At 42.7% G+C, this 14,723-nt stretch overlaps 1 protein-coding gene and 1 pseudogene across 1 annotated transcript in view; one reads left to right on the top strand and one right to left on the bottom strand.

Moving 5' to 3' along the window:
* Positions 1 to 1,950: 1,950 nt before the first annotated feature.
* LOC117468403 (HMG box-containing protein 1-like) lies at positions 1,951 to 6,918 on the top strand (annotated as a pseudogene).
* A 5,818-nt stretch (positions 6,919 to 12,736) lies between these two features.
* The window catches only part of ptprz1b (protein tyrosine phosphatase receptor type Z1b), a 35,983-nt gene continuing 33,996 nt past the window's right edge, over positions 12,737 to 14,723 (bottom strand). The window contains 6 exon segments of the mRNA XM_071201784.1: positions 12,737 to 12,779; positions 12,781 to 12,878; positions 13,407 to 13,542; positions 13,747 to 13,889; positions 14,009 to 14,158; positions 14,561 to 14,713. Of these exon segments, the coding sequence (XP_071057885.1) occupies positions 12,737 to 12,779; positions 12,781 to 12,878; positions 13,407 to 13,542; positions 13,747 to 13,889; positions 14,009 to 14,158; positions 14,561 to 14,713 (723 nt within the window).

Genomic DNA, 14,723 nt, shown 5'->3' with positions numbered 1-14,723 from the left:
TCCAACCGGCCTTACAACCGCAGACCACGTGTAACCACACCAGCCCAGGACCTCCACATCCAGCATGTTCACCTCCAAGATCGTCTGAGACCAGCCACTCGGACAGCTGCTGCAACAATCGGTTTGCATAACCAAAGAATTTCTGCACAAACTGTCAGAAACCGTCTCAGGGAAGCTCATCTGCATGCTCGTCGTCCTCATCGGGGTCTCGACCTGACTCCGGTTCGTCGTCGTAACCGACTTGAGTGGGCAAATGCTCACATTCAGATGGCAGACGCATGTGTGGCGTTGTGTGGGTGAGCGGTTTTCTGATGTCAATGTTGTGAATCGAGTGGCCCATGGTGGTGGTGGGGTTATGGTATGGGCAGGCGTATGTTATGGACGACGAACACAGGTGCATTTTATTGATGGCATTGTGAATGCACAGAGATACCGTGACGAGAACCTGAGGCCCATTGTTGTGCCATTCATCCACGACCATCACCTCATGTTGCAGCATGATAATGCACGGCCCCATGTTGCAAGGATCTGTACACAGTTCCTGGAGGCTGAAAACATCCCAGTTCTTGCATGGCCAGCATACTCACCGGACATGTCACCCATTGAGCATGTTTGGGATGCTCTGGATCGGCGTATACGACAGCGTGTTCCAGTTCCTGCCAATATCCAGCAACTTCGCACAGCCATTGAAGAGGAGTGGACCAACATTCCACAGGCCACAATCAACAACCTGATCAACTCTATGCGAAGGAGATGTGTTGCACTGCGTGAGGCAAATGGTGGTCACACCAGATACTGACTGGTTTTCGGACCCCCCCAGACCCCCCCAATAAAGCAAAACTGCACGTTTCAGAGTGGCCTTTTATTGTGGCCAGCCTAAGGCACACCTGTGCAATAATCATGCTGTCTAATCAGCATCTTGATATGCCACACCTGGGATGGATTATCTCGGCAAAGGAGAAGTGCTCACTATCACGATTTTTCAGATTTGTGAACAATATTTGAGAGAAATGGTTATTTTGTGTAATAGAAAATGTTTTAGATCTTTGAGTTCATCTCATGAAAAATGGGAGTAAAAACAAAAGTGTTGCATTTATATTTTTGTTCAGTGTATGTATGTATGTATGTATGTATGTATGTAGAAAGTACTATTACTTATAACAAAAAATACTGATAATATTATTGATAATAACGTGACTAAAAATGGAGATTTAAAATGAGTAAACGTAATTGTGTGTAATTATAGTGTCTGGCCACTAGAAAACAATTAAAAAGACTACACATTTATAATTATCTGGCATTTATGTTAATGCATTTCTTTATTTTTTAAATGTTTTAATGTATCTTATTTTCCGTTATTATGTTCATTGTATGCACCAAAAAAAGGCATAGTTCTTGCTAGTGCAAACATTTCTGATGATTTATTTGAAAAGGATGGACCGGAAGTGTTACAATGTAATCTTGTTTAACTTGAGGTGTGGTGCGATGATGCAGTACCTCCCTCTGACCGCTAGAGGGTAGTAAACACTCACGATTCTTCACTTAAAGTGTCAGCTCCACCAGCATCTTGAGGCAGACATGACAGCATGATCTCCAGAACAAAAAACCTCTAATTAAATAAAAACAATAAACAATACCCATGTGACCCGTCATGTATGTACAAATATAACTTGTATATTTAGATTAGTTTATCATTAATATTATTATGCATGTTGCTATATGATTATGCCACTTGAATGAAAGGGTAGATACTACTTAATATACTGTCAATGGAAAGAGATATGTGCTCTTTACACAGGAGATCAGATGTGTTTTAGTTGTTAACTTTGGTTCAGCCATCTGTCCTTACTTTAACCCAGTAAACCCACTCAATGTTTTCATGTTGTGGCGATAAGAACCAGCTGCACTGTGGCGACCAATGAGAATAAGATAAGCTGCTGATTGACATCCGCTCTGACCAATAGGATCACAGGGCAAACTATGTTTATACCAGCCCCCACCACCGTACAAGGCGACTGTTTTGGTGAGTTAAGGAAAGTTCATTGAAATAATTTTGGGAGTTTTAAAGCGTTTCATATGAGAAGTAATTACACCAATTGTATGAATTTCACCCGATCTCGGCAGACGAGTTATAATTTGAAACTGACAACGTTTATTTTAGGTCTTAAATTGACTTTTTTCTGCCCTCTCCGTAAACCTTCATTGTTGACGTTAGTTGTTTTTTTAACTGCATTTGCGCAATACAATGGCTCGTCCAAATTCTTTAATTCAATGATATTTTCACGCCTGAAGTCTCTTTAATGTGGTTAATGTGTCGTTAACATACAGACTTTAAAGCTTTTTCTCCTTTTCGTCGACGTTACTTCTGTGTTTCGTGACCGCAGATAACGCTGCTTCCTTTGAAGTGTATCGTCGTGTATTAACGTGGACAGCAGTTCCATTTAATAGCAACCCATAATATCACACAAGTATGTCCATTATGTGGTTACTGTCGTGCTTTTCACTTATTTTAAACGACTTCAGATGTATTATCGCTGCCCTTCTCGTTATTGAATGAATGGGCTTTTATGCGCATGCGTGAAATAATCTCAAAGTTGATCAACAAGAGAAGTCACATGACGAGAACATTGTGAAATAGATAAGAATGAAACGAGCTTTTGTAACGTGTACATGTTTAGACTGAACTATTTCAACGTGTATACTCAATGTATATATATTCCATATATAAACTGCGCTGTGAGGATGTGTCGGAGCTTTGTGTATTTGGTAACAGCCCTCTGTGTCCTTATGTCACCCCGGACATTTTTAGCCTTTACATTACAGCTCGCTGGAGGATCACATTTCTGTGTCAGTCTGTGACTCATGGCTGATTCATAGCCAGTGATGCTTAGTATACATCGTCACATTTGTTCCTACAGCATATGACAGGTCTATTTCCTTTGATTTGACATTTAAATTAAGCTATTGTGCAAATAAAGTGAGTGTTGTTGGCTATGCTCTGTGTCTGCACGTTTCAGACCATCATGGTGTGGGAGGTGGTGACCAGTGAGCCCACACATCAGAGCGGTGGACACACAGGTAACACACAGCACCGTTAGGCATCTGTACTGTAGAATAGTGATAGAAAAATCCAACCAGAGGTACTCAGACTTTAAGCCCCCAATATCTATATATAATATAGATATTCCAATTAAGCTTTAGAAATCAGTCATCATATTTTATCACGTCATCCCCCCTAACAAAATATAAATCTTCAAACAAAATCCTCAATTTAAATGGTGTCCATTTAAAAAAAATCTTAAAATGACAACTGCCTCTAAAACTGTTTTTGTGCACCATAAATGTAGTTTTTTAATGACTTAACAGCAACACATATTGATTAAAGCAGACTACTTACATACAAATATGTTGTGTATTATTGAAAGGATTACACTTATGTGTTTTCAAAGATACCATACATATATAAGTTACTTACATGGCCACATTAATCTACGGATACATTGTGAAATGCCGACAATAAATCCATTCTCCTATCCTGTTGTGTGTCTGGTGTTCCCCTCAGCAGTGGTGATGGATACAGGTGGAGAACAGTTACCTGAGCTGCTCTGCTGTGAGGAACGCCTCCCCTGCTCCCCCGGCTTCCCCACCAGCGACAGCTACATGGAGTACGGTACGTAAGAGAGAAGCGTGCACCTGGTTTCTCACAGCAGATGGAGGAAAAGCTTCAGTTTCAGGGCATGGTCACAGATTTGCTTCACGGAGCAACTTTTCATTTTTGCTTTGTGTGGAGTTCAACTTTTGGTGAATTTCAGCCGAATGTTGTCTTGCCTCTGTGTGATAGTGCTTGAAGGCGTTATTTCTGGAGCAAATGTTTGTTTCCTCCACCTAGACGACCTGCCGGACCTGCAGGAGGTTCAGGAGGAGGCGGAGCCAGCAGTCTACCAGGTGGAGGTGGGTGTGTCCCACCAGCAGCGACATGCACACACACACCCTCCTGACACACACTGGCTGACACAGCTGGCCCACATCGCCACCGGGCCTCAGAGCCCCCTGCTGCAGGAGCCGGCCCCCAGCAGGTACGTGGGCTGGACTAAAACCCCAACGTTAAATGAAAATAAAAGGTGTAGTCTATTTGTCTCCCCATCCACGTGACAGATCGGAGCAAACAACTCATAAGTCAGGACAAGGTTCCCTTCCTAAATATTCTAAATTCCTTTAACTGTCGTCATTCCAGTTGTGTAAATATATTTAACATGTTCATTCAAATGCTAGATCTTCTTTCAACAGTTATTTTATCGCTTTATTTAAAAAAACATTTTGTATTATTATTTACATTTTTTATCCTATTTTGTCTATATTTTTACCTTATGTGAATCTTGTTTTTAATTTAACCCTGTTGCTGCTATAAATGCCGGAAATTCCCCAAGTGGATTAATAAAGTTCCATCTTATCTTATCTTCAAGGATTTTAGTTTAAAAGTCCATTTTAATAATTGAAAAATATATATTAAAATGCGACATTTAAGATGTGTATGTGTAGGCCCAATGCCCCAATCCATTGTTATTTGGGGAAGTGTATGGCTAGGGCACACATCTTTTTCAAAGTGTGTATTATGTATGCAGTTGTAGAATGTAAACGGTTCCTCAGAGTGGTGTGTGGACAGTCTTACACGCTGCACTCCCTCAGCCTGCTTTCCTGTCCTGAGCCTGTGTCATTTGCAGCTCCAGGCTCTCCAGCGCCAGCAGTAATCTACATTCCTACGCTCGGCCTCCCCCCTCTCTCCCCAGCAGCACCCCGTCGCCCCCCAGAGGTCGTGGCAGGGAGCGCCTCCGCACCAGGGTACAGCTCTCTTTACCTCTTTCTGAACACAATGTCTGAGAAACACATCTGATAAAGATCCTTTATCGTCTTTATGTTACTTAAATAGACGGCTCACCTCAGACAGTAGAACGCTGTGTGCTGCAGTGTGTGAACAGATGTGCTTCATGTCCCCACAGAGGGAACCAGCTGTGTCCTCCAGATCCTCTCCGTCTGACGAGGAAGACGTTGGCTGGAGCTTCTCCTGCCCCCCCACCACCTGGCACTGCTTCCTCAAAGGTACACACACATCTTTCACTGCTAGGAACACATGAAAGTGAGATTTGAGGTCAAAAGCTGTTGTTTATAACTCTTCTCTGTCATCAGGGACTCGTCTGCGTTTCCACAGTGGCTCAAACGTGGACTGGCAGGACGTGGAGGACCTGGACTGTGCTGAGGAAGACTCTGGTGACGGGGAAGGATCCAGGTCTCTGAAGGTACATGATGTTACATAGACATTATTATGTATGACGCTTTAGTTCACTGGAAATGATCCATTCAAATAAAGGGATTGTACATCATTTCAGGGTTATGGCCCCGAGGGTCTGCAGCTGGTGGAGCATTCAGAGACTGTGTTGTCCGGTCAGGCTGTGATACAGCTGACCTTTGACCCCGGGGCGCTCGGACAAGCTGTCATGAGCGCCCGCTGCCAACTTGACCACCCCTTCTACGTCAGAAACAAAGGTAGGCATGATGAGAAAACACTTGAAAAGCACATCATACAGAGGACGAACTATCTTCCAAAACAACATTGCATTCACTTCCTGTTAGGGTGGTCGTCATTTCACCCGAGCCTGACCGTGGTGCACTATGGGATACCGTGCTATGAAATGGAGGTGGGTGATGTGTGCCTTCCTCCAGGACACAAAGAAGCCAAACACACCGACGACTCGCTGGTTTTTGACACATTTAAGAGGTACAAATCCCCCCTGTTCCCAACCTGAAGCTGCTGATGAATGTGTGTGTGTGTGTGTGAAATGTTTCCCTCGGTGTCGTCCTCAGTTACGACTTCACTCCTCTGGACTCCTCTGCCGTCTACGTGCTGAGCAGCAGCATGGCCAGGCGGCGCGTGCCTCCCAGTCCAGCGGCTCTCCAGACAGAGACACATTACGAGGTACAGCACTTTAATGCAGTGAACAAAAACACTCGAGGAGGAAAGGTAACAAAAGTAAACCTGTCATTGTGGTCACATGCAGACGCCCAACAGTCCCGGTCCCCTCCCCCTCTCCATGTCTCAAGCCAACCAAAACCCAGCAAGCCAGCGCAGCAGGAAGATAATGCCCCGCCCACTAAGTGCAAGCGGCCAATGAAACGCCTTCATGCTGTTCGCCAAGAGGTTCAGGTGGAGTAACAACAGATGTACCCCGGCAAGGAAAAAGGTGTGTGGTGTGTGTGTGTGTGTGTTGTGTGTGTGTGTGTGTGTGTGTGTGTGTGTGTGTGTGTGTGTGTTGTGTGTGTGTTTGTGTGTGTGTGTGTGGGTGTGTGTGTGTGTGTGTGTGTGTTGTGTGTTTGTGTGTGTGTGTGGGAGTGTTGTGTGTGGTGCATGGCTGTGTGTGTGTGTGTGGTGTGTGTGTGTGTGTGTGTGTGTGTGGTGTGGTGTGTGTGTGTGTGTTGTTGTTTGTTTGGTGTTATGTTTGTGTGTGTGTGTGTGTGTGTGTGTGTGTGTGTGTGTGTGTGTGTGTGTGTGTGTGGTGTGTGTGTGTGTGTGTGATTCAGGGCGATCAGCGTCCTCCTTGGGGAGCAGTGGAAGAAACTGCGAAGTGAGGAGAAACGGACGTTCACCGTGCAGGCCAAAGCCCTCGCTGACGAGCAGAAGAGACTCAACCCAGACTGCTGGAAACGCAAACGAACCAACTCTGTACGTACACACCACACACACACACACACACACACACACACACACACACACACACACACACACACACACATAGCTTAATTCTCCTCTCTAATGTATCCTCTGTGTCCACCAGGGTTGTCAGTGAAATGAAGGCTGCAGAGAAGAAGAGAGAAAACCTGTAGCAACACACACACACACACACACACACACACACACACACACACCACACACACACACACACACACACACACACACACACACACACACATTCAATATCATATCATATTAAGCGTTTCTAAATCCTCCAACTTTCAAAAAACAATTTCAGTTTCATTGGTTTTAACTAAATCGTCGTCTGTTTATAGTCATTAGAACAAGTTATACAACATTTTATAAAATATGATATTTTAAATTAATGCTAGAGCATGCAGTCGATTTTTCTCCAGAGGACATTTCTCTCCCAAAATTACGAAGCAGGTTAACCGGTATTTATTTATGACTGGTGTTCATCTCCAGGGTTTCACGATGTGTAAATGTGACAATTCCTTTAAAAAGAAAAAGAGAGATTCTGGTCGTTTTCAGTCTCTCATCATGTGCTTGAAACGGGGAAGGGTGTGGTGCTGAAGCTTTTGGGGTAAAGTAGAACATGTAGCCATTTCCACTTAAATATGTTATATATATATATATATAATGTGATTATAAAAAGTTTTTATTGCCTGTATTACTTGCATTTGCACGCCGTGTATTGCACAAGACTACATATTATTATTGACTGTGTAATTTATCAGGACATATTTAGTTATTAAACAAATGTACGCCACAAATTAACCTCACCTTTAAGAAAAATGTCAGTCTTTTTTTAGGAAGGCCTTGCTTCGTTCACCACCTTAACTTACCTTTCATTTGTAAAACTTTAAAAAGTAATAAATAAGTGTCGCTCGAGAAAGACAAAACGTGATTTAAACTAAGCCTACAGCATAAAGTGTTAAAAAGTCGTTATTTGCCCCTTTTGTACTTGAACCTGTCATATCCACACATTGTGTGAAGGGGAAGTGCTTGACCATTTTAAGGAAATATATTAAGAGAATAAATATTCCCAGTGTTGTCCTTATATTGTTACCGCATAACGAGGTTAATTCTTAACGCACTATATACACTTTATCGTATGTGACTGCTACAGTATATTGTGTCATCGAAATGTAAAGATAATTACATGATAATATATTTTTGGTTTTGACTTCATTTCTTGTATTGATTATTGAACTTGATCAGGGGGGGTCATACAATGTTTGATAATATAAATAATAAAAAAGCATGATGAATCCGTCTTCCTGTTGGTGCTGTGTCTTTATGTGTGTGATACGGTGGCCGACAGGTGCCAACGCGCTACAACAACCCGAAACATTTCATTATGAGAAACAGGCTGCACTTTCACAAGCGATGCAAATGTGAAAATGCAAATGTTCCAAAACACATGCAAGTATAGAAACATGCACATCTTTTACTAGAAGCGCTGCAAACGGAAAACGTGTTGGTAAATTTGTGTTTTTATTAGTGCTGTCAAAATTATCGCGTTAACGGCGGTAATTAATTTTTTTAATTAATTGCGTTAAAATATTTAACGCATTTAACGCATGTGCAGAATGGCCCGCCCCATACGTGCCACCAGTGGCAGCGCCAGGGTATGGCTGGGGTAGGCTACACCCATACCAAGAAATGGCTTAGCCCCACCATGAAAAATGATGTTAAAGTAAGCAAAATAAAGTCTGCCAACTCGCGCGGAGTAAATTGCACAGACAGCAGTTAGTAAGACTGATTTCAGTAGCCACGGTTTTGAAAACTTTTGTCACGTAGTGATCATCTTCTCAATAGAACATCTTTGATAACGGCGTGGTGTTGTTGCAGGAAGTCCCGACGCAGAATACTCTTGGGCCCTTTCTCATTTCTCGAACTCCCCTCCTCGACTCCTATCCTCGATACTTAGTCCCGCCCACAGGAGATGCCAACGGAGGAGCCGAGGAGGGGAACTGAGGAGAGAGGAGGGGAAGCAGCAGGCGGTTAGAGAAATGAGAACTCCTCTCCTCTGAGAGGTCATTTTAAAGAGACGTCCATTAATGATGACAGAAGGCACAGCAGCCTCTGTCTGATGGACAGATGTGTTCATGACCACTTATATATTTACTTTGATTCATTCACAGTGCGGTATAATGAGACAATAACAGGCTACAGATACGGACACGCACACACACATATATATGTGTATATATTTATATAAATAAATACAATTTCAGAATCAAACAGAACACTCTCATAACTCGTAACACTATCAGAGACTGGATATATCCCCCCCCCTCTCCCCTTTGGTCGCTACAATGAGGAAAATAAATTACGGGCCAAAAGTTGTATTTACAAGTATTAAAAGTAAGCAGAGGACACCAAACCAACAGACCTGTCTGTCCGCTGCATCTACGCACACACTGTACCACACACACCTACACACACACACGCACATACAGCTCCTAAAACAGGCTACAGCCGTTGTGTATTTTATTGTGAAGCACTGAATGGTTTTAGAAAAATATCGACTCTTTGTTTGTAGATATCTACTACTAAACTAAAGCAAATAAAGAGAGTAGGCCTGTTATACTGAGCGATATATATTATACACACTGCTCTGCTTTCTGCAAGGACCTCACAGCTGTTCTCTCTGTAAACATCGCGTCGCGATGAAAGCAGTTTCTAAAATAATATCCAGGGGATGCATGCAGAGCTGTCATTGGCTGAGATAAGTCCGGCCGTGCGTCACGACTCTTTGAAACATCTCTGTTCCCGGAAATGCATCCGCGAAGGAGCCGTGGAGGACCATGGAGGACCCATCAGTGTATCCTCGGTTAGAGCTCCTCCAGAGAGCCTCCTCGATGCTCGATGCTCGGTCCTCGACGTGCATTTAGAGAAATGGGATGTCCTTCAACATGGCGCGCTAAAATTCATTTCCGGGTCACTACCGGAGGACAGAGGAGTCGAGGAGGGGGATTTGATGAAATGAGAAAGGGCCTTGCTGTAGTACAGGGCAGAGCCATATAATAGTAATAATATGGCTCTGGTACAGGGGTGCACATAACTGGTACGCAGGTGCCAGGTTATGTGCGTAATCTGAAATGCGTACCGTCACTTGTGTCACAAAGCGCATTTGCGTACCGACGTACTTGTGAAGCTTTTCCAGAAGGTGGTTAGATCACCGGACGACAGAGTCGGTCTCCGTGTGCACAGACAGGGCTGCTGTTAACGTCGGTCTGTACAACGGAACTGTGCCAAAACTACGCCAACCGGCTGCGGAGGGAGACTCCCCCCTTCACTGGAGAACTGCGCTAAAACAGCTGATCACAACGTTCACACTGTGGTCACGAAGTACTCCACTAGCCGCCGCCGCCCCCCCTGTCGACTTTCCTGAAGTACTCCCCCGTTGATAGAAATCAACACGTAATGAATTAAGACCCCACGGTTTGATGATTGATAGGTGTGTGGGTTGTCTTTCATTTTGACATGCAGAAAAATGTTATAATAAACATAGATAGGCCTACTGTATGTTAAATTGATATATCCGCCTTCTTTCATTTATCTTTCCATTCCCACAACAATATACATATATAAATGGCATATTTTGGACATAGTTCGAATGTTGATTAATCATGATTAATTAATTTTTAAGCTGTGATTAATCTGATTAAAAATTTTAATCGTTTGACAGCCCTAGTTTTTATAATTGCATCGTTTTTGAAAAGTGCGAAGGAAAAAAAATGGACACAATCAAAAAATAAAGGGAGAAGTTTAGATCTGAACAAGAACATTTTATTTGTTTCCCACCCGGAAAAATAAACAAGTTTAAAATCATAAACAAGGTTGGAAACATAAATCGTGTTGCTATTTTTATTTATTTACATACTGCACCAGTGTATGGCTGGAAATAAAAGGGATGGACATTAAGCTGCTACTGTAATCATAAAGAGATAACATCCATTAAAACATGACCAACATTTCCAGGCTAAAGTTATCAAATAGATCCACACAGGTATATTGTATATGTGTAGAGGACTAGAAAATCACTTTTTTATAGTAAAATAGAAAATATATAGAGGTACAGTATACATACAGTAATGTTGGCCTTTTGATGTGTTCAGGGATATTTACACAGAAAGTGGGTGCAGTCGCCGTCTGTGCCATTTCGCTTCCCCAGATGAGCAAAATAAATGGCGGAAGCAAAGCAGAGGCAGACAGAAGCTGCAGCACGTTATTCAGACATCGATCGATCGGGTCTGAGGCAGTGGAAACAAACTGCAAAATGGAAACAGTCGTAGCGAGTGGCACAGGGATGCAGGACGTGGGGAAGTCTGTCTTTCTTTCCACTGTCACTGAACGCAACAATGGAGCCGTGTTTCCATAGAAATGTCAAGAAAAGCTGTCATTTCACACAAAAAACAATAGGCATCCAAGAAGAATCTTCCATCATCTGGTGTGGAGTTCATCTGCCTCCACAGAGCGTAGTTTGGACAGAAGTGAGTGGCTGTACTCCTCCGGGTAACAAAAGCAATATTTAAATGTCTCTCTCCTGGTGACAGTATAAATACACGTCAGCAGAAACAGCTGATCAGTCATGTGACTTCAATGTTTGCCACAACTTATCCTGCAGAGGAGTTTACATTTAGCATCAATTCCTTTTAAACTAAGGCCATTTCCCCCCGAAATGAACAGTAATTCTCTAATGCGATACGTCCGAATGTGAATGGAAACACGGCTTTTGTCTCGGCTGAGTGATGCACTGAATTTATTCTCGCTGATTATAATGATTGATTCTTGTGCTGCAGGAGAGATTTCGGAGGTTTAAAGATGTGCTGCCCTTTATTAAAACCTATGGATTCAATTCCTTATGAAAAACTGTTACTTCTTATCCCCGCATGTCTAAGCCATCAGGCTAATGGGGACAACTTGCATCTTTTACAAAATATCATATGCCTTTTAATCTCCTCTCAGACCTTTACATACAACATGCGTAAAATACTTTAATAAAGTAGAAAAAAATCACAAGTCATTATTTTGGCATATTAGTCACACAGTTGTATCAAAACAGGCTTGATTTGAGTACGATAGGATGAATTAGAAAAGGCACGGGGTATCAGAGTCCATTGAGCCAGTGTAACAGCGGTAAACACCTTTACGTAAAATAATAAATGTCACTAGTGAGGCCTGGAGAGGTCAAATATTACTCTAAATAAGGAGAAGTGGTAGGTTGAGCCCCAGAATCTGCTGGTTAATGTTGTGCACTGCATACAATGTACAAGAAATCAAGCGCTTAGGAAAATGTACGTTCCCTTTTTTTTTTTAATTAAAGTAATCTTGTTTCATTTGTTTTACCTTGAGTATAGGAAAAGAAACAAACACAAACCAAATCTAAACAATGCTGCAGAAGTTGTACATTTAGTCTGTAAGTGTAACTGAATAGCTGACTCTTCATCGTTAAGAAAAATATCTTGAATTCAATATTTAGAAATATAATATATAACTAATGGATTTATTTATGCTTATAAGACACTTTATTAATGCTTTATAGATCAGTTATATGCTTCTAAATATTGCTAATTCATCAATAAATGTTATGTTTTTGCTTTCTAATAAGACGGGAGCACTTCAGTTATAATTGTACAGGTCGCAACCTGGCAACACAAACTAACTGATCTATAGAGCATTAGTAAAGGATCTGTTAACCGTGAATAACTCCAGTAGTTATTTAACAAAAATATGTCCTTTATAAATCACCGTTTTACTAGAAAAGGGGTACTTTTCTGGTTTTAAAAGAGGCGCCACATCAGGAATGAGCTGTGTGTGTGTGTGTGTGTGTGTGTGTGTGTGTGTGGGTGTGTGTGTGTGTGTGTGGTGTGTGTGTGTGTGTTGTGTGTGTGTGTGTGTGTGTGTGTGTGTGTGTGTGTGTGTGTTGGTGTGTGTGTGTGTGTGTGTGTGTGTGTGTGTGTGGTGTGTGTGTGTGTGTGTCTACATGAGGGACTCCAGGCTCTCAGCGATGGTGTTCTGACCCCGGCACGGAGCCGTTGGTCTCTGGACTCTGCAGCGCTCTCTGGTCCTCCTGGCTGCTCACCAGGCTCAGCACGGCACGGTACAGATACTGGTACTGCTCCTGGGGAGGAAACACGGCAACAGTCAGGGCTTTACCATCAAAAACATTACCAGCTTCTTCTCTCTACAGTCTGAGGATTGCATATCTCTCATTGGTTGTTATTCATTTGTGTCTTTGTTTGTCAAAGCTAAGTTTGGTAGGAAGGAGGACTAAGTCTGTTTTCACACGGTTCATGTAGTCCAGAAAAATATAGGACATTCATTCATTTTTCTTCTGGTCCGGTTCCTGTTCACACTGGCGTTTAAACTGAAGTGACAAAAGTGTCCGCAGCACTTTAATGCTTTTGATCTACTTTATAAATATTATATAAGTGCAACAAAGAGATCATCAAGAAACACCTGATTATAAGTAGTATTGAGTAATGAGGTAAAGCATTGATTCAGGCTAATGTGGGATTGCTGTTACACACTTTTTAAAAGACTAACTATGATGACTATACATAGGTTATATGCCACAAATTGAGTCCAGACCAAACAGGTTAGGTGTGAAAGTGTGTGTGTGTGTGTTTTGGTGTGTGTCCAAACTTACTATATCATTAAACACCCCAGGCCTCATGAGGTTGGTCATCCGTGCCACCTGGTAAACATCCACTGCTCCGTCTTCCTCCAGCTGACTGCACAGAGAGGTGAGGGCACAGAACAGCCCTGATGTCGCTCCGCCCAACCTACACACACACACACACACACACACACACACCACACACACACACACACACACACACACACACACACACACACACACACACACACACACACCACACACACACACACACACACACACACACACACACACACACACATATTTACCCTCACAGAGCAAATGAACAGGAAGTGAAAGGACCAGGTGCTGCTCTCTGTGTGGTACTCACGGGTCGTGTACGAGTGTGGGGCTGTCCGACAGTCTGCTGTGCTCTCTGACTGTACGGATCACATCAAAACCGTTGCTGATTGGACTGTCAGGGTTTGGCCAGCAGGGGGCGCTGTACTGACGCACCTCCAACACATGGTGGTCCTGACAGAGAGAGAAACACAGGCTTGGAAATATTTCTTCTGAATAGTCACACTTTTGGTTGAACCCATCCTAGTGTTAGTTAACAGAATATGGTTAGAGGTGCAGTATGTGTGTGTTACCTGTTGGGATTCCAGCGTAAAGTCCTGCACCAGAAGTCTCTCGTCATTGGACAGGCACACATGCTCCTCCCCCGAAAATGACACAATTAACCCCTCAAAGCTCATTGGCTGGTCTTTACTGGGCCAGTCACAAGAAACCGCCCCTTCACTCTGATGTGAACAGGAAACAGGAAGCAAATGTTGATATCATGGACTTTTAATGGACAACACAGGAGGGGGAGGCTCGAAACACAACACATATTAGAAATATGTCTATATATACATTTCTTAAGTGACGATTATGGAACAATCTTGATGTCCTAGAGACCCATTTTATAGCATCAAAATGACTCATTTAGACCAAAGTTATCGGAAAATGAACACTAACACGTAAGAACAGTGTGATAAGAACAACCTAAAATACTTAAAATATGGGAAAACCGTATTTGATGTTTATTTACTTTCTTTCGTCTTATTTCCTGTATATGAGCTATACTGCAGACAGCCACTAGGGGACAATGGAGATGTTTTGGTGCTTCTTTCAGAGAGCTGCCATGTCCGTCTTTATACAACACAGTCTGTGGTAATGAGTGTTATACCTGGCAGTGTGTGTCTGGCAGACCGACAACAGTGTGTGTGTGTTTCCCAGATCAGTCTCCAGAAGTCTGCCACCGTGCTGTCCAGAGGAGTCTGGCTCACCATGAACTCCTTACTGTGGTGATGTCCCTGTGGAAAG

The sequence above is a fragment of the Pseudochaenichthys georgianus genome, chromosome 23 (genome assembly GCF_902827115.2).
Source record: "Pseudochaenichthys georgianus chromosome 23, fPseGeo1.2, whole genome shotgun sequence".
Taxonomy (NCBI): Eukaryota; Metazoa; Chordata; class Actinopteri; order Perciformes; family Channichthyidae; genus Pseudochaenichthys; species Pseudochaenichthys georgianus.
Note: the sequence above shows the minus strand (reverse complement) of the source record. Positions and strands in the feature narration are given on the sequence as shown.